The sequence below is a fragment of the Helianthus annuus genome, chromosome 17, assembly GCF_002127325.2.
Source record: "Helianthus annuus cultivar XRQ/B chromosome 17, HanXRQr2.0-SUNRISE, whole genome shotgun sequence".
Taxonomy (NCBI): domain Eukaryota; kingdom Viridiplantae; phylum Streptophyta; class Magnoliopsida; order Asterales; family Asteraceae; genus Helianthus; species Helianthus annuus.
This window is the reverse complement of record NC_035449.2, coordinates 151,375,193-151,396,608: the sequence shown is the minus strand read 5'-3', so window position 1 is coordinate 151,396,608 and position 21,416 is coordinate 151,375,193. Positions and strand designations below refer to the sequence as shown.

The 21,416-nt window shown below is 37.3% G+C and overlaps 1 protein-coding gene across 1 annotated transcript; it reads left to right on the top strand.

Annotated features, from left to right (window-relative positions):
- Positions 1–13,590: 13,590 nt before the first annotated feature.
- On the top strand, positions 13,591–21,396 carry LOC110924984. Its single transcript, XM_022168956.1, has 3 exons — positions 13,591–14,046; positions 14,167–14,713; positions 21,263–21,396. Exons 1-3 carry the CDS (start codon positions 13,591–13,593, stop codon positions 21,394–21,396), a joined length of 1,137 nt encoding a protein of 378 aa, XP_022024648.1.
- Positions 21,397–21,416: the final 20 nt, after the last annotated feature.

Sequence of the window (21,416 nt, the reverse complement as noted above, 5' to 3'; positions counted from 1 at the left end):
TGTTTAATAGGTTTAAAAGCTTGTCAAAAGAGAGACCACTGCCACAACCGCGATTAGATAGAGAAAGATGAGGACTTACACACAGAGTCCTATATATTAATAAACCTACGCTTTGAACAGTAAAATGGCAATTGAACAGTAAAATGGCAATTTTGTAATTTCGTTGTTTAATAGGTTTAAAAGCTTGTCAAAAGAGAGACCACTGCCACAACCGCGATTAGATAGAGAAAGATGAGGACTTACACACAGAGAGAGTGTGCGTTGAGAGACAGAGAGAGAGGGGGCTGATGACAATGGTTCCACCAGTCTGTCAGTGTCAACAACACTAGACGACGATGGTGTTTTCATAACTATGGTGGCGGCAGACCGGCAGTCTTTGGTGGCGGCAGTCTTTGGTGGCACAAACTAGGGTTTGTGATTGTTTGATTGTCGTGGCGGTAGTTTTTTATGGCGGCGAACATGGTTTATGATGGAGAGCGACGAGGTATGTTTGATCGGATGCATAGACGGCTGTCAAGCGGTTAGGGTTTCGATCAACTTCGGTAAGCCCTTTTCTGTTGCATGTTCGCTATTTGGTTAGATCGGGTGTCCGGCAAACGCAAGAATACACCAACCCACCATCACCGTGTTCCACCATCTATCTCCGGCACCACCAAATCCGGCCACCACTGCTTCTCATCTCAATTTTTAGCGTTCATCTATTGCTAAAAAAGTGTTTTTTGTTTCATCAATGGAAGTTCAAACCCAGACGATGATGCTTTTAAAGTTGTAGATGCGGATACCGAAAAGATTAAAAGGTATTGGTTTTATTGTATATTATTGTTTTATCTGTTGATGCCTGTACATATGTTCCAATGTTTACCTTGCTGTAGGGAGTAGGTTAATGAGGAAGAAGATTTGAAAACTATAAAAATGATATCCATCTTTCGTTGTTAATTCTGTTTTATAAGGATTTTATAACACAAAATAATTGAAAAAAGTGTTGGTAAGGCCTATTTAAATCACTAATATGAGTATTCCAGTTCAATCACAAAATAATTCAAATGTGTGCTAATCTTTGCTGTGCTAAACTTACAAGGAAAAAAACTATTATTTTCAATCTATAATATTCATTTTTAGTTCTTATTAACTCAACTAGAAAGGGAAGAGTGTAATGCTTATATCATTATCATTTTTTAATGATATAGAATCAAGTTTTAAGTGTTTTCAATGGGTATAGTTTACCTCTTTTCTTTCCAGCGTGTCGGTTTCTCGGAAAGTTAATCTGCGACATCAGTGAGTTTTAACTTAAAGTGTTAAATCGTGACATTGGTAAGTTAATCAGAAAACTTGGGTTTGTATCTCAGTTAAAAGTGTTCAAATGGGTCAGCTAATAATATATATTTTATTTTGTAGGATTATTTTGACGATTCGTTTGAAGACCCGAGATTCATGGAACAACTCTACCGAGCTGTGGATAAGAAGAAGGGATAAAAAAAGCAACGAAAATGACACGGACTAGGTAGATTAATGATATATTTGCTTAGAATTTAAGGGTTTCAAAACTTTAACTTAACCAAACAAAATACTTTTGTTATAGTTTTATGTATAAAATTTGGTGTCTTATGTTTACAACTCGGTGTTTTATGTTTGAAGTATTGTTTGACTGCGGAAAACGGAAAGAATAGCAAGTTATTGTATTCGGTAAAACTCAGAATTGCTGGGTAAATTTTTTTTCCCAGGTTTTGACTTTTAGCGACAACAATTGTCGTTGCTAGAACATGCAATCTTGCCGCTAATAGTGTACTTCCTTTAGCGGCGATAAAGATCTTTAGCGGCGGCATACAACCTTTTAGCGACTGAGCAATAGTGGCGACATGTCGCCGCTAAAACCTTTAGCGGCGACTTTTGTCATCGCTATTGCGCAGATTCCTTGTAGTGTTTTTTATTCATTTGTAGTAGTATGTTGTTTTTTGATTCATAACACCCAATACATTTTAATTGTTGTCCTTAAATTGATAGTTTTGATCGCTTTGTCAAAGGATTATGTTTCACACTTTCACCTAGCAAGGAGACCGGGCTGAGTACTGGCAGCAACGATGAAAGTTTTCAGCTCCAAATGCTTAACCCGCTTAGGATGAGATCCAAAGTGACGAATGCTAATCAGCAGCGCGTCGGGTTGGAAAGCTATGGCGGTGGGTTTTTGGTAAGAGAAGATATGTAGCAAAGACGAAAAACGGGTTGGATCCGGAATTTTGGTATGTAAGTTTCACAAAAGGTGTGTATAGACTGTAAGACCATACGGTGGGGGCTTGAAAATGGGGCGTTGTGCGACACGTGGACGACACGTAAACACGTGTCAGAAATGAGGCGTTCACACGCGGCCACGTTGTCTCCCACCCTCCACGTCGGTGGAATTTTGGCTGCCCCTTCAACAACGCCGTCTACAACACCGGGCCCGGTGGGTGTGTGCGGCGTGTAAAGGCAACAACGCCGCTCCACCATGCCCACACCGTGTGGTCTAAGGATGAGAAGTTGTACGTATGTAAATTTCAAAAAAGCTTTGGCCCGGATGCGTGCTATGTTCTCACTGAAGCCTGATACAAGGTAAACGTAATACATACTACTTTGTTGTGCTCTCATATGAATAGGGTCAATTGTTTGAAATAAGTATGTTGCTTACTGTATTAATGCCCACCATCTTTTAATATTTTGAAAAGGGTTACTCTTAGATCTGTTATGCCTCCCATTCCCCAGCAACTTTGAATATTTTGAAAATGGATGCTACTAATAATGATAAAAATATTATGTGACTGTATACGTTGGTAGCTTTCTATTAAATTTCATGACATTTTATTTATAAGCATGCTTCTGAGTTCTCATAATTGATTATTACAGGTGGCGGAACACTACTACCAACAAACGACTCCAATCACTCACTCTTTTTTGAGATTCAAGTAACTCACTCTTCTTTGTTATTCAGGCAAGAGTCGTTTATAATCACATATATCCAATGGAGAACTTCATATATACTCTTAACTACAAGGAATGTATATGAGAATTTAGTGTAAAAAATGCATATGTGAGGATACCAACGTGCGTAGTTAAAAAGCCGCACCAGGGATCAGAACAAAGATGAACTCTGGCTGAAGTTGAAGGAAAAAGGAGGATGAGATACATGTTCGTTTCGACGCAAGAACTCTGGCTGAACTTCTTTTTGATGAAAATAACATTCTTTCTGGCTCTCCAAATAGCCCAGCAAGTAAGGAGCATAACTAAATGCACCAATCTGTATAGCTCAGTTTTACTTCGTATTTTTATAGAACCCATCTGTATAGTTCGGTTTTACTTTGTAAATAAAACATTGCTATGATTGTAAGAAATTAACCCGACTCTCTCGCGCAACGCGCGTTGGGAATAATCCTAGTTCTTATTAATTTTTTAGAGAATTGAAATCGTTACAATATATAATGTTATGAATATATTTATTATTATGGTTATCAACATCAAAAATAGATTAGCTTTCTCTTCAAGTTTTGTACACCTATATATACCACTATGTAATCATATCTATTAATGAAATATCAGTCTCTTTCTCCCTACATCTCTTTCTCTTATGGTTTGCTATTAGGTTAGTGGGTCGTTGTTTCACAACACGTTATCAGCACGAGTTGCTTTGAAAGTTGGATTGCTTCATCATAAGGAATGCGGCGGTTGCGGTTGTTAGAGACGACCATGACCGATTGACCGGGACTGGTTAAGGGGTTTAAGGTGATGGTCGGTTACTACCTACCTTCATGGAAGCTTGTCGCAAGGAAACAGAAAAGAAACTTGCAATCAACAAAATACAAGGTAAAGTTTTCATGCATATTCATTGTTTGGGTTTTTAGCACCACCAGATCTTAGAAGGGGTATGTTTGTTTCCCATAATATGTTAAAATATGATCCTAAATTTCATTGATTAGTAAATATTAGACAATTTAGTATGTCATAAAAGTAATACAGTTAAATATAAGAATTCATCTTGTAATTGGCTTGTAATAAGTCTATTGCACGCCTAAACCACATAGTTTGTAATAAGTCTATTGTACGCCTAAATCGTGGTAGACTAGTTGATTCCAATAATAAAATTCCTCGAAAATTGGAGCAAATAATTAAGATGGTCAAGTCGAGGTTATAGTAATAAGATCCCCTGAAGAGACAGTAGACATGATGGTTCAAGAAGAACCTCAGGTACCTGAAAATAAAGAGATCTCGATAAGTTATATCATGTCTAAGATATGTATGAAATCGAAATAAAAATCGATGTCGTTATACTTTTGTATATAATCTAGCGCTTGAAATGATTAAATGATGAGGATCAAGATTTGAGATTTACCTATGAACGTAAACATAAAAATGATTGGCCAAAATGGAAAGACACAAATAAGGCAAAGTTGAATTCTCTAATGACATGGAGAGTATCTGGACTAACAGTCCATACAACTGAAGTTGTAAAATATGTTGGATATAAACGGGTCTTTTATGTGAATTATGTGAAAATCAAATTGAGCGATATAAGGAAAAATTGGTGGCACAAGAATTTTCGCAAATACCTATGATTGATTATGAGGAGACGTATTCTCCAGTGGTGGATGCATTGACTTTCCAATATTTTATTAGTCTGGTAATATAAAGAGAGAATTGATATGCGTCTTATGAATGTTATGTATCACTTGATACTGAAAGTTTACATGAAAGACCTGAAGGATTAAATTATGTAAGTCATATAAAGTAAGTTCTCGAGAACAATGTGATCATTTATACATATTCGGATTTGAACAGGTTATGATTATTTTACATGTTGGATATAATTGGAACTCCTGATAAGTTTCTAAAGCAATTGATTGTTTAAAAGATTAATTGAAACATCTTAACGATGTAATACTTGTGCACCAAGAAACATACATAGAAAACTTGTACCCGGTTATTGTGATATCTCAATAAATAGTGTACACGCATGGTACGATATAGATTTCAGAGATAAAAGCAAGTGTTCATGACATTTTTTGCATATGATATAGATATCTATGTGTGAAATGGGCAAATTTTATTAGAAAAACTTCTAAAGAATGAAAGCACGTGCATATTTGGATAAGATGGAACAAATTCCCTCATAGATTGATAATGGCAGAAGCATTGATGTCAAAATCTCAAGAACATACTATATGAAGTTGATAAAATATATATGGACTAAAATAGTCGGGTCGAGTGTTGTACAACTCGGGATATTCGCCTAAAGAGGGATATAAGTTTGATTAAAATAGCCATGTTTTATCAACATTCTACTTTTAAAAGTTCACTATAATCGCAGTTTGTAGTGATGATGTTTAGGCATCATCGAGAGAAACTGTCGAGCTTTTAGAGGGGGAATTTTTGAGTGACATTGGTACGGTCTATTACTCGAACTGCAGTTCGAGTATATATGTAATTATATTTATCAATCCCTCAAGTACATTTAGAAGATGATGTTGGGAATAGTTGAACCTTAAAGTATGCTAAAGGTTGTTAAGTCATTTGTTATAAGAAATGCTTATTATCATCTCCTACCAAAGTGGAGATTCTCATTCAAGAAGTATCATCATTAAATGATGTGTGCACTAAAATGTTTGCTAGATATGTATGGTTATAATATCTTTCACTTGAGCTTATTGTCATGATATAACCTTTGTTAAGCGAAGAGACATTGGAATGAGTTCAACGAAATATTTCAGGTATAAACGATATTTGATTATATTTTACTAACCCATCAAAACAAGTTTGGTTAGTTTTGAAGATGCAGGAATGTAACTAAACACAGTCTTGGACATATGATATTTTTTGGAAGGATGCACCTAAAGTCTTGTTAGAAGATTATACAACATTGATCAACATAAAGAATTGCACATTAAGGGATCGAGATGCATTGACTTTCCAATATTTTATTAGTCTGGTAATATAAAGAGAGAATTGATATGCGTCTTACGAATGTTATGTATCACTCGATACTGAAAGTTTACATGAAAGACCTGAAGGATTAAATTATGTAAGTCATATAAAGTAAGTTCTCGAGAACAATGTGATCATCTATACATATTCGAATTTGAACAGGTTATGATTATTTTACATGTTGGATATAATTGGAACTCCTGATAAGTTTCTAAAGCAATTGATTGCTTAAAAGATTAATTGAAACATCTTAACGATATAATACTTGTGCACCAAGAAACATACATAGAAAACTTGTACCCGGTTATTGTGATATCTCAATAAATAGTGTACACGCATGGTACAATATAGATTTCAGAGATAAAAACAAGTGTTCATGACATTTTTTTCATATGATATAGATATCTATGTGTGAAATGGGCAAATTTTTTTAGCAAAACTTCAAAAGAATGAAAGCACGTGCATATTTGGATAAGATGGAACAAAGTCCCTCATGGATTGATAATGGCAGAAGCATTGATGTCAAAATCTCAAGAACATACTATATGAAGTTGATAAAATATATATGGACTAAAATAGTCGGGTCGAGTGTTGTACAACTCGAGATATTCGCCTAAAAAGGGATATAAGTTTGATTAAAATAGCCATGTTTTATCAACATTCTACTTTTAAAAGTTCACTATAATCGCAGTTTACAGTGATGATGTCTATGCATCATCGAGAGAAACTGTCGAGCTTTTAGAGGGGGAATTTTTGAGTGACATTGGTACGGTCTATTACTCGAACTGCAGTTCGAGTATATATGCAATTATATTTTATCAATCCCTCAAGTACATTTAGAAGATGATGTTGGGAATAGTTGAACCTTAAAGTATGTTAAAGGTTGTTAAGTCATTTGTTATAAGAAATGCTTATTACCATCTCCTACCAAAGTGGAGATTCTCATTCTAGAAGTACCATCATTAAATGATGTGTGCACTAAAATGTTTTGCTAGATATGTATGGTTATAATATCTTTCACTTGAGCTTATTGTCATGATATAACCTTTGTCAAGCGAAGAGACATTGGAATGAGTTCAACGAAATATTTCAGGTATAAACGATATTTGATTATATTTTACTAACCCATCAAAACAAGTTTGGTTAGTCTTGAAGATGCAGGAATGTAACTAAACACAGTCCTGGACATATGATATTTTTTGGAAGGAGGCACCTAAAGTCTTGTTAGAAGATTATACAACATTGATCAACATAAAGAATTGCACATTAAGGGATCGAGCGACAAATCATTGAATACAAAGGCTTTGATCAACTTTCAAGGAAGATGGACACACGTCACCTAAATGATACATGTTAAAATGAGGGGAGACTTATTTAAGTTGCATTCTTTTTTCCTTGACTAAGTTTTGTCCCATTGGGTTTTCTTAGTAAGGTTTTTAATAAGGCAACATACCTGATCTAGAAGTATCAGGGGGAACTAATGCGCATTACACGCTGCACTCTTTTTCCCTTAGCTATGGTTTTATCCCACCGGGTTTTCCTAGCAAGGTTTTTAACGAGGTAGCATCAAGCGTATTATGTTGATAACCAAGGGGGAGTGTTATGAATATATTTATTATTAATGTGGTTATCAACACTAAAAATAGATTAGCTTTCTCTCCAAGTTTTGTACACCTATATATACCACTATTGTAATCATATCTATCAATGAAATATCAGTCTCTTTCTCCCTACATCTCTTTCTCTTATGGTTTGCTATTAGGTTAGTAGGTCGTTGTTTCACAACAGATTAACAATTGTATCAGGGTGAATTAGTTTTTGAGTCCATGTGTTTTATGGGTTTTAACCACTTGAGTCTAAAATCAAAAAGTTTAATGACCTGAGTCCCTATAAGCATTTTCTTTAACCATTTGAGTCCAAATTTCTAACACTGTTAGAATTTTTTGGTTAAGTATTGTTAAATTACCAAAATACCCTTATAGTTAAAAAAATAAATTATTTGTAGATTTCTCTCACTCTCTCTCTCTTATATATTCCCAGATCTAGATCTGATCCCCAAATCCTTTCAATTGTTCAAATTCATCTTTCAACCATCACATTCATGACTGAAAAACTTATTCCACCGGAAAAAGAAATCCGGTACCAACAACAGCCACAACGGCGTCTGCCGTCCCCTTCAACTCCGGCGAGGCCACACTCGGCCGCCACCTCGCTTGCCGCCTCGTCCAGATCGGAGTCTCCGACGTGTTCTTTGTTCCCGACGACTTTAACCTAACTTTCCAGGACCACCTCGTCTCTGTTCCCGGTGAGATTGGCCTTGACAAAAAAAAATTGATAGTTTATGGTACCACTATTGTTATCGGATAATAGGTAATAATTTAGATCATTATAATTCTCACCAGAAAGGGTGGTGGTTGTTCATGGTGGTGCAATCAAGATTATGGTGGCTGGAGCCAAATGATCAAATTTCTTAAATATAAAACCTGGACTCTGGAATAATTTGGTGATTTATGGCAACATGGCTAACCTGGAAGGATTTCAATGAAAATTTGTATTGACACTTGAAAGCGACTAATGTTTTTGTTCACAAAAAGATCAAGTAAATAAAGGAGGTGCTGCCACTTGGAGGGTGATGCTGCAGTGGTGATGCTGCGGTGATGGTGGTGGTGGTGGTGTGGTTGAGAGAGAGAGAGAGATAAGGAAGAGAGTGTGTGTGTTCAATGTGTGTAATAACAATAACAATAACAATAACAATAATAATAATAATAATAATAATAATAATAATACAAGGGTATTTTAGTCATTTAACAATACTTAACCAAAAAGTTTTAACAATGTTAAAAATTTGGACTCAAATGGTTAAAGAAAATGCTTATAGGGACTCAGGGCGTTAAACTTTTTGTTTTTGGACTTGAGTAGTTAAAACCCAAAAAACACAGGGACTCAAAAAGTAATTTACCCATTGTATTATTCTTATTCATGGGTGATGATGAGGGTGTGATTTCGAGGGGCACGTGGTTTTTATAAAAAAAATACGATATATATGTTAAATTTTTTTAAATAATATACCTATACCAACTCCAATATAGGCCCATTTACAAAACAATTTTATGGTTTGGAAGTTAGCCCATTAGCATTAGCTTTAGTGAGCCTAATACCCATTTGATTTTAAAATTAAATAATAAAAATAATAAAACATTACGGAATGGCACATTTTTTCGAGCTCGAACAGGGCACATGAATTGTCAGAGACGTCCATGTTCTTATTATTTTTTAGAGGTCATAAGTATTATTATTAGTATGTTCTTCAAATAGTTGCTAGAGTTGTAATGCTCGGATCGAATCTAAGTGTTACGATGATTGTGAGTTGTGAGTGTTAGTGTGTGTTCGCAACTAGAAATGAGAGTGTACGAGTATGAGAGCTCGAAAAGGTGTGTGTTTCCTATGATTGTGAGTTGTGAGTGTTAGAGTGTGTTCGCAACTAGAAATGAGAGTGTACGAGTATGAGAGCTCGAAAAGGTGTGTGTTTCCTATGATTCGGCACTCCTATTTATAGTTACAAGAACAAACAAACTATCCTATTATTCCGGGATACTTTTGAATATTCTTTAACGACCGTTACAGTCCATTTCTTTCGGCTTCAACATCTTTCTTCTAACCAATTTGAGTGAGTCTTCAGGGGAATTGGCCTTTGTGAACGTTAACAACCTGTAGCCATAGCCTACAAGCAAATCGTTAGTTAAAATCAAGATACTCCCGCAGGATGTTACCAATATCCTGGTTCGGTATCCTGATCACAGATATGAGATAACTAAGCATAAACCAAGATATATCGTCACGATATGGGTTCAGAATTCCACCTATAACATTCCCCACATACACCGGGAAATTTGGTAACGGGATTATCAGTCTTATGGTACCATAACATACTACCGCTCGGCTTGGCCAAAGTTAATGAACATACTCGTGTCATGGATAATGCACCACCAAGTTTCACACATTAGTGAAAACTACACTGTTATATATATATATATATATATATATATATATATAAACCATATGCATTGTTTTGAAATCTTGAAAATAGTTTAGCACATATGAATCACCCCAAAACATTTAGAAAACGTAAAAGAGGGGAACTATGTACTTACAGGTTTGTGTAGATGTCTTGCCTAATCGTGTTTAGTAAAGCTCAAGTGATTCAAGTGTTTCCTAATAATTCGGATAATTATTAGGTTAGTGTGTATTGTGGCATATACGGATGAGCGGATAGAATGAGGTTTATTAACCAAACGAGTGAAGGATCTCATATAATATGGTTCATAATACCTTACATTCTGATTTGGAAAGTGTCTATAGGTGTTTTGACCCGTTACGGCTTGTTAAAGTGGTTTACGCCACTTTAACGGGTCGTATGCGTAACTACGGGTCTGGATGGTCGAATGAGTCCTATGACAAGTCCGATGTGTCAAAACAAGTTTAATAATGTTGTATGATCAGTTTAGATGCCAAAAATTGCTTATATCGGTTTAAAACTACGCAAATGGTATTTTTGACCTTTTAAAAGTATCTAAAGTTGACTCGCCATTTGACTAACCAAACGACATGACCATAAGGTATAAGCTCAGAGGGTTATTCCCTATATTACTATGGTCATACAAATGGGTTTGGTCGGATCCTAAGGTTTACCAAACGGGTCAGATGCGAAAGTCAAAGCAGAAGTCAAACCGCTCGACTTTCGACTAAGGAATAAGCACTAAACTAGAAATGACAAGCTAGACATGTTAGAATATGTCTACTAATGTTATAAAACTGATTTGGTGTCAAAACTTTAAGTTTTAATAGCCGAAAACTCATTCGTCATAAAATACATTTTTATGCATTTTTTACTTTTATTTCTTAAAAGTTTGACTCGTCATTTCACCTACTATACGTGATGATCAGAGGGTGTAATCGTAAGGGATTAACACCTTCATTATTACGATCATGTAGCAAAGTTCATTTTGAACTTTGACTTGACCAAAATGGTCAGAACCGAAAGTTAAAGCAAAAGTCAATTTGATTGACTTTTGGCTCATAACTAACTAAGAAAATGAAATAGACTAGGAGAAACACTTACTTGTGTTTAGAAGAAGAATGAGAACTAAGGAATGGACGCCTCAAATGCAGAAGCAAACTCCAAGAGTGTGTAACTGAGAAAGAAAGAATAGTGCGAACAAAATGGGTGAACATGAGGCCTATTTATACTAATCTTGGATCAAGGATGTTTGCCAAGTGTGTTTTGATGTTAATTAGTGTCCTAATATGTGTTCTAACCAATTGAAGGTGGCAATGCTTGGTGAACAAGCATTTTTTAGCTTCTGGCCACTCCATACAGACCATATGGTTCTGGGTTGTGACAACTCGTATTTCTGGACCTATCTTTGTGTTTAATGTAACGTGTATGAACTCTATGTGGCAAGTTGATATGTTTGTTTTAATGAATAAGTGCTACGTGTTATGTGATTTTGTGTAACGTATTGTAACACCCCGAAAATATAAAACTTTATATTAGAATTATATAAAGTATAAATAAATGAGAATTTACCAACTAGAAATTTTAACCTAGTTGGTTAATAGTTTAGAAATAACCTATAGTAGGGTTAAAAGCCACTAAATTAAATGTTAATCAAAATGGAGGGACCTAGGTTGTCAAAATTTGAAACTTGTATTACTAAGTTAGTAAAACAAAACCAAACACCCATTTTTGAGGTGTTGGTCGATCAGGAGCAAAAAAAAGGGGCGATCCCCACTCTCAAACCCTAACTTCACCAAATTGATCAATTGAAGGTTAATCCTTGCCCCAAATCGAAATCTGAATAGAGATTCGTGATCCTCATCACAAGGGGGTTACAAGGTATGTGAAATTTCATGAAATCTCTCAACTTGAAATTCTCATATAATTGGGATAATCTGAAATTAGGGTTGCATGCATATGTTATGATGAATTAGGAACAACTATAGTGTCTAGGAACAAATCCTAGACAAACACAAGCTGAAATTTATGTAGAATTTTGATGGAAACTATGATCACCATTCTAGGTGATTAGTGGGTTATGTGTATTTGGAATGAACACTAGGAAATAGATTGTTAATCTAGTGTAATTTGGCAATTTTGAAATGATTCCAGAAATTAGAAGCTTACAATCATGTAAAATGGTGGATTTATGTGAAATTATGGCTAAATGATAAACTAAAGATGTGATGTATAATCATGTAAAAAGATCTGCTCATGAATTGTTTGTTGAAATGCCTCTATGAAGGCTTAAAACTGAAATTTCAAGTTTAAACGCATAATCACGATGTTTGGTGTAATATGCGAATTATAATTTCAAAGGAGAGTTCTAAACATATGATAAATGAAATCTATAGGAACGGGCGCAGGAACGTCAAGCGGACAAGCGGGCGGCGAACCACGTTTAAAAGACCTACTTTGAAGGTATGTAATTTGTCCCGTTACAATTAAGTATGTGTTGATGTTTATAATATGTGTAGTGAATTTTAGAATAAGGGTTGTTTTGAATTAAAGCGGCGATGTCGCTATATCGAATAGTTGGTCTAAAATTTGGTTGGGACTCGTTGGTAGTCGTCATATGGGAGGATTCCTTAGATGAGCCAAACGGGTCGAATAATCAAATAAAGCATGGATTTTGCTTTGTAATACGATTGATTTGTTTATTGTTATTGATTAAACATTGAGTTATTAAAATACGATAAATCACTATGTTGGTTTGTTAGAATAAGAATTCGAGAAAAGTGTGTAGGCAAAACAAACAAAAAGCCAAAGCTCATATGTGCAGGATCTACCGTAAGTTACGGTGTCACCGTAACTTACGGTAGAGATCAGAAGGCTACGGTGGGATTCCCCTGGTTTACGGTGAATCAAAAAAAATTTCCAGAACCTACCGTAACTTACGGTGACACCGTAAGTTACGGTGGAACTTAGAAAGTTGTAAAATTTCTTTTATATCATACTTCGATGTCGGATCTTGCATCTATATATTATATGAAAAGGTTATAACTAACATTTTAGTGGTTTTGACCATAGGTAACATGATGGATCTTGCGGATGGCGATCAAGCACATGATGAAGAACCGAACACTACATTTTGAAGCTTCCGCAATGTTTTAAATCTTTAGTAGTCTTATGTATGGGTTGTAAACACTTGTTAAACTACTTTTGAAATGTTTTAACCTAGTCATTAGTTGACTAAGGTTGACGTACTTATGAACTCCGTTAACGAATGTTATGTTACTTAACCAATATTTTGATAAAAATGGTGTATTTTATTATTAAAATCAAGTGAAAAATTTGAGGGTCTTACAAGTTGGTAATCAGAGCTTAAGGTTGTCAACAAGTGTTCGGTTCAAGCTTGATCGATCATCCGGTAAGAATTAACTTATTATGTTAACAAATTATGTTTTATGTAATGAATGATAAACGAGTTGATATGCATGGGAAGAGCGTGTTAACACACTCAAACCCGGAAAGTGCATTAAATGTAAACGGTTAAAGCAAGTTAGGAACTTGGCTAAACCGAAACAAACGAAGCAATGCTATAAATGAAATGTTTAACGTTCAGATGTAAACATTTCAGTTTCAAGATGTCTGATGGGAATGATGATAACCCGGTGCAAACAAGCACCGAACAAATGAAAGAAATAATTGCCGAAGAAGTAGGAAAGGCAATTGAAGGCAGTCTATCCGGGTTTATAGACAAAATTCAAGGCACGGTGTTGTCGCTTGTGGAAGAGCGAGTTAAAAGGTTGGAGGATATTATCAACCTTATGAAAGACAAAACGGGAGATCGTAAAGGGTGCTCATATAAGGAATTCATGGCGTGTAAACCGCCAATCTATAACGGGGAAGTCGACCCGATAATTTGTCAAAGATGGTTGAGTGACGTCGAAGGAGTGTTTGAACGAACCCACTGTGACGTAGGTGATTATGTTGCTTACGGAACCGGCCAATTGAGAAATCAAGCCAAGGATTGGTGGGACAATAAGAAGAAGGAGATCGGAGCCGAAGCGGCAAGGGTCATGACTTGGGATGAGTTTAAGGTGCCGTTCCTTAAACACCATAGCCCCAAAGCGGTTATCAACAGAATCAAAGAAGAATTCATCCAGCTGAGACAAAAGGGTGAAACAATCGATAAGATCATGGGCATCTTCATGGATAAGCTCAGATTTTGTGACGAGTTAGTCACCACTGAAGAACAAAAGATATATTACTATTACAACATGCTGAGTGCTGAGTACCGGGAATTTATGACTCCGTCAAAATACGAAACCCTCACGGAGATTATCAACACCGCCCGGGAACGGGAAATCGAGTTAAAGAAACAAGTGGAAAGAGGTGAGCGAAGGGCACATGATGTGAATCCAAGCCCTACAAAGAAAGCCCGAACGGGAGAATCGGGAAAGAAGATGGATGTTAAAGGTGGGTCGCCAAGTTGTAAAGTCTGCGGGAAGGGACACAAGGGGGAATGTCGATTCAAAGACAAGCCATGCCCCATATGTAATAAGACGGGGCACACGGCCTCGCTATGTCCGGGAAAGGTATCGGTTTGCTACAATTGCTATCAACCCGGCCACAAAAAGTCCGAATGCCCGGACTTAGTTGGAAAGAGAGATGCTAAGGAGTCTCCGGCAGAAGCCCCCAAGGCGAAGGCTAGGTCCTTCCAACTTACCGCAGCTGAAGCGAAAACAGAACCCGATGTGGTTTCAGGTATATTCACAATTAACTCAATTCCAGCACGTGTATTGTTTGATACGGGTGCGAATAAATCCTTCATTTCGCATGGATTTATTCGACATCCTTCATTTGTATTGACGAAATTACCTGTGCCTTTAGAAGTTGAAATAGGGGATAACAAGAGTTTTATAGTTTGTGATGTTTATCGAGGCTGCAAATTAAGCATCGACGATGAGGAATACTTGATAGATCTAATTCCGATGTCAATGGGAGAATTTCAAGTAGTCGTTGGGATGGATTGGCTAGCCCAACACCATGCAAAAGTCGTGTGTTTTCGTAAAGAGATAAAACTAATATCTCCGAGCGGGAAACACGTCACCATTTATGGTGAAAAAGGAGGTAACCCCATAGTGTGCTCAATGTTGAAAGCTCACAAGCTTATGAAGCGAGGATGCAAGGCGTTCATGATATACGCAAATGAGCCCGAGAAAGAATCATGGAAGATTGAAGATGTACCGGTAGTGCGAGATTTTCGAGATGTATTTCCGGAGGATTTACCGGGAATACCGCCTGAACGGGAAGTAGAGTTCGGAATCGAATTGATTCCGGGCGCAAAACCCGTAGCTAAAGCACTATACCGACTCGCGTCGTCGGAATTACAAGAGTTGATGTCCCAAATCCAAGATCTGCTTGATAAGGGATTCATTAGGCCGAGTGTGTCTCCTTGGGGCGCACCGGTGTTGTTCGTAAGAAAGAAAGACGGAAGCATGCGTATGTGTATCGATTACCGGGAGTTAAACAAACTCACGATAAAGAACCGATACCCGCTTCCGAGGATAGATGATTTGTTCGACCAATTACAAGGTGCGAACTGGTTTTCAAAAATTGACCTTAGGTCCGGGTATCACCAACTAAGGGTCAAAGAAGAAGATGTGCCGAAGACGGCTTTCCGCACGAGATACGGACATTACGAATTCCTCGTAATGTCATTTGGGCTAACAAATGCACCCGCGGCTTTCATGGACCTCATGAACCGGGTTTGCAAGCCAATGTTGGACAAGTCGGTCATCGTGTTTATCGATGAAATCTTGGTGTATTCCAAAAGTGAAGCTGAACACGCACACCACTTACAAGAAGTGTTAGAGACACTTAGGCGGGAAAGGCTGTATGCGAAATTCTCTAAGTGTGCCTTTTGGTTACGAGAGGTACAATTTCTTGGCCACGTTATAAGTGCTGACGGAGTATTGGTGGATCCGTCCAAGATTGAGGCTGTGTCGAAATGGAATCCCCCAAAGAACCCTTTGGAAATTAGAAGCTTTTTGGGGCTTGCGGGATACTATAGGAGATTCATTCAAGATTTCTCCAAGATTGCGTTACCGTTAACAAAGCTAACCCAAAAGAAAGAGAAGTTCATTTGGGGTGTCGATCAAGAAAGAGCGTTTCAGACGCTAAAAGAGAAGTTAACACAATCTCCGGTACTGACATTGCCGGACGGGGTCGAAGATATGGTAGTTTATTCGGATGCTTCACTGTCGGGGCTCAGATGCGTTTTGATGCAATGGGGCAAAGTTATAGCTTATGCCTCAAGACAATTGAAAATACATGAGAAGAAATATCCTACACACGACCTTGAATTGGCTGCGGTGGTATTTACCTTAAAAATATGGAGGCACTACCTATACGGGGTAAAGTGCACCATATACACCGATCACAAGAGTTTAAAATATTTTTTCGATCAGAAAGAGTTAAATATGCGACAAAGGCGATGGCTGGAAACGGTGAAAGACTACGATTGTGAAATACATTATCACCCCGGAAAGGCTAATGTGGTGGCGGATGCTCTGAGCAGAAAAGCGGACTATGTCCCAATACGAGTAAGGTCGATGCAACTCGTGGTGACCTCGGGTATACTTGAACGTATTCGAGAGGCGCAATTAGAAGCAATGAAAGAAGAGAATTGGAAAAAAGAAAGAATAATAGGTCAGTTGAAAGATTTGTCAGATGGGAATAACGGGTTGAAGACTCGATCCGGAAGGATATGGGTCCCACATACTTGTGGAGTGAAAGCGCTTCTACTTAATGAGGCTCATAAATCCCGTTATTCAATTCATCCGGGTGCGACCAAGATGTACAATGATTTGAAACAAAATTATTGGTGGCCCGGAATGAAGAGGGATGTGGCGAAGCATGTGGAAAAATGTTTGACATGTTTACAAGTTAAGGCGGAGCACCAGAAACCATACGGCAAATGGGAACATATTACAATGGACCTATTAACCAAGTTGCCTAAAACGAACCGTGGTTTCGATGCCATATGGGTAGTGGTAGATAGATTGACGAAGAGTGCTCACTTCATTCCGACCCGTGAGACTTATACGTCAGAAAGGATGTCAGAGGTTTACACGAATGAAATAATAGCACGTCATGGGGTGCCGGTATCCATTGTGTCTGATAGGGATACCCGGTTTACTTCGAAATTTTGGCGGGAATTCCAAGAACAAATGGGGACTAAATTGTTCATTAGCACTGCTTATCATCCACAAACGGATGGGCAAAGTGAAAGAACAATACAAACGTTGGGAGATAGGTTGCGGGCATGCATTATTGACTTCGGAGGTAGGTGGGATGTCCATCTACCATTGGTCGAATTTGCATATAACAATAGCTATCACACGAGCATTAAAATGGCCCCGTATGAACTGTTATATGGCCGAAAATGTCGAACCCCGGTATGTTGGGGAGAAGTGGGTCCACGAGGGATAGCACCTACTGATATAATCCGAACTACAAATAAGAAAATCGACATAGTTCGGGCACATTTGAAAGCGACTCAAGACAGGCAAAAGGCGTATGCGGATAAAAGGAATAGGCCAATTGAATTTCAGGTTGGAGACATGGTTATGCTGAAAGTTTCCCCATGGAAATGCATTATTAGATTCCGAAAAAGGGGGAAACTAAGCCCGAGATTTATTGGGCCATTCAGGATCACTGAACGGGTTGGTAAAGTAGCTTATCGTCTCGAATTACCCGAGGAGTTGAGTGGGATTCATAGCACGTTCCACGTGTCGCACCTCCGAAAATGTTTGGCCGACGAAACTACTCATATCCACTATGATGATATCGAGGTGGATAACAGCCTCAATTATGCAGTAAAACCAATTGCAATTTTAGATCGTAAAGAGAAAAGTTTGAGGAACAAGGTGATTAACCAAGTCAGGGTCAAATGGGAGCACAAGAAAGGTTCGGACACCACGTGGGAGCCCGAAGAGGAGATGCGACGTCTCCACCCAACATTATTTGGTACGTACTTCGGAATAAATGAGAATTTACCAACTAGAAATTTTAACCTAGTTGGTTAATAGTTTAGAAATAACCTATAGTAGGGTTAAAAGCCACTAAATTAAATGTTAATCAAAATGGAGGGACCTGGGTTGTCAAAATTTGAAACTTGTATTACTAAGTTAGTAAAACAAAACGAAACACCCATTTTTGAGGTGTTGGTCGATCAGGAGCAAAAAAAGGGGGCGATCCCCACTCTCAAACCCTAACTTCACCAAATTGATCAATTGAAGGTTAATCCTTGCCCGAAATCGAAATCTGAATAGAGATTCGTGATCCTCATCACAAGGGGGTTACAAGGTATGTGAAATTTCATGAAATCTCTCAACTTGAAATTCTCATATAATTGGGATAATCTGAAATTAGGGTTGCATGCATATGTTATGATGAATTAGGAATAACTATAGTGTCTAGGAACAAATCCTAGACAAACACAAGCTGAAATTTATGTAGAATTTTGATGGAAACTATGATCACCATTGTAGGTGATTAGTGGGTTATGTGTATTTGGAATGAACACTAGGAAATAGATTGTTAATCTAGTGTAATTTGGCAATTTTGAAATGATTCCAGAAATTAGAAGCTTACAATCATGTAAAATGGTGGATTTATGTGAAAGTATGGCTAAATGATAAACTAAAGATGTGATGTATAATCATGTAAAAAAATCTGCTCATGAAGTGTTTGTTGAAATGCCTCTATGAAGGCTTAAAACTGAAATTTCAAGTTTAAACGCTTAATCACGATGTTTGGTGTAATATGCGAATTATAATTTCAAAGGAGAGTTCTAAACATATGATAAATGAACTCTATAGGAACGGGCGCAGGAGCGTCAAGCGGACAAGCGGGCGGCGAACCACGTTTAAAAGGCCTACTTTGAAGGTATGTAATTTGTCCCGTTACAATTAAGTATGTGTTGATGTTTATAATATGTGTAGTGAATTTTAGAATAAGGGTTGTTTTGAATTAAAGCGGCGATGTCGCTATATCGAATAGTTGGTCTAAAATTTGGTTGGGACTCGTTGGTAGTCGTCATATGGGAGGATTCCTTAGACGAGCCAAACGGGTCGAATAATCAAATAAAGCAGGGATTTTGCTTTGTAATACGATTGATTTGTTTATTGTTATTGATTAAACATTGAGTTATTAAAATACGATCAATCACTATGTTGGTTTGTTAGAATAAGAATTCGAGAAAAGTGTGTAGGCAAAACAAACAAAAAGCCAAAGCTCATATGTGCAGGATCTACCATAAGTTACAATGTCACCGTAACTTACGGTAGAGATCAGAAGGCTACGGTGGGATTCCCCTGGTTTACGGTGAATCAAAAAAAATTTCCAGAACCTACCGTAACTTACGGTGACACCGTAAGTTACGGTGGAACTTAGAAAGTTGTAAAATTTCTTTTATATCATACTTCGATGTCGGATCTTGCATCTATATATTATATGAAAAGGTTATAACTAACATTTTAGTGGTTTTGACCATAGGTAACATGATGGATCTTGCGGATGGCGATCAAGCACATGATGAAGAACCGAACACTACATTTTGAAGCTTCCGCAATGTTTTAAATCTTTAGTAGTCTTATGTATGGGTTGTAAACACTTGTTAAACTACTTTTGAAATGTTTTAACCTAGTCATTAGTTGACTAAGGTTGACGTACTTATGAACTCCGTTAACGAATGTTATGTTACTTAACCAATATTTTGATAAAAATGGTGTATTTATTATTAAAATCAAGTGAAAAATTTGAGGGTCTTACACGTATGTATGTAATGTAACCGCACAAGCCCATTCGGGCCACACTATTTGTATTCGAAACCCAAGGGCAGCCCATGAAGGGTTCGGCCCACTACCTTAGCTCGCATAACACCTAGGGTGTTAGTATAAATCCTACACTTCACCAAAACACACAATGTTTAGCAAACCCTAAATCTCCCCCCCTCTCTCGAAGCCGACGACCCCATCCCTCTTCCTCGAAGACTTTCTTGACTCGGATCATCCTTGTTCTGTCTTCTAACCGGTTAGTGTCATATCATTGTTTGATTTTTGGTTATGGTTGATGCTTGTTGAATGATTGGCTATATGTTATTCGATGTTTAAAGTGTTATGTTATCAAAGCCCTTGATAAACAAACTGTTCGATCACCATAGGGATTGATAAATGCTTTAATATTGATCTAGATAGTTAAGAACCGAATGAATGGAATGAATGACTGTATGTATATGTATGTGAATCAATTGTATGGTCAAACATGAAGCATTTCATGATGATTTGAAACCATTAATCGGGTAGTTTAATGTTATAGGTTGTTGTTTATGTTTTGGATATTATTAGGGTTCATAAGGATTGGAGGTTAAAACCCTAGTTTGATCTCATAACAGAAAAGGGTCGTTCGGACTAAACGGGTCAAATGACATTGGCGAGATCATTTGACAATATTAATTGATGATTGCTTGTTGAGTTTTGTGATTACAGGAGATATCATACGGTTCGCGTTGGTATTAATTAGAAATTAATAGTGAAAGATATTTAAACGGGTCCATCCTATGACTCGAGCCAGGTACGCATATTTAGAATTTTTGTTAAAAGCGATATTCTTGGTCAAATATTAGCGAAAGTCCTTCGTCGTAAAATGAAGGATTAAAATTGACCAAAAAGCCCTTGATGGGAAAACCGGGCAAACGACCCTTAGAGGTTGTTTAGGAATTAGTACTAAGATTACGAAATAAACGTAGATACTTTAATGTAGCAAAATGATGGGTGAAAGTGGTTTAAGGAATCATGAAACAGGTCAAAAGTGTTAAAAAGAGACTTCAAGCCGAGAGCTTGAAATCTGAATTTTTGAACTAGTGGAATGTCAGGTTTTAACTCCATAAGATGGAGAATTGAATTTGGAACGCATAGGAAAAAGAATCGCCTAAAACGGACTAGTAGATAAAAAGATATGACCGTTTAAAGTTGGAATTTCAGAAAATAAAGCTGGGCTGGAAATGCAGGTCTGCAACCTGCAATCGCTGGAAAACAGTCTCCCCCGCGGCACGCGGAGGGAGACATTCATTCCGTCGCGATACGCGGGGCTTACTCGCGGCCGCGTAAGTTGTGGTGTGATCTGTCGCGGGGCGCGACAGACCAAAAGTCTGAAAATTTGTTTTGTTTCGATTGTTTTGATACTAGAATTTGATTATACTATTATTTAAGATATTAAAACTAACTTTTTAGTTGGTTTTGATCATAGGTGAATATCAGGAGTACCGGATGAAGATCAAGCTCAACGTAGAACCGAACACGATGCAGTCACAAGCTTTCGCGTATAGTTTAGTTGTTATTTCAAAACAACAAATTTTTACCGGTCATGATGTAACGTTATAAAATTTAGAAAAGTGTTAATT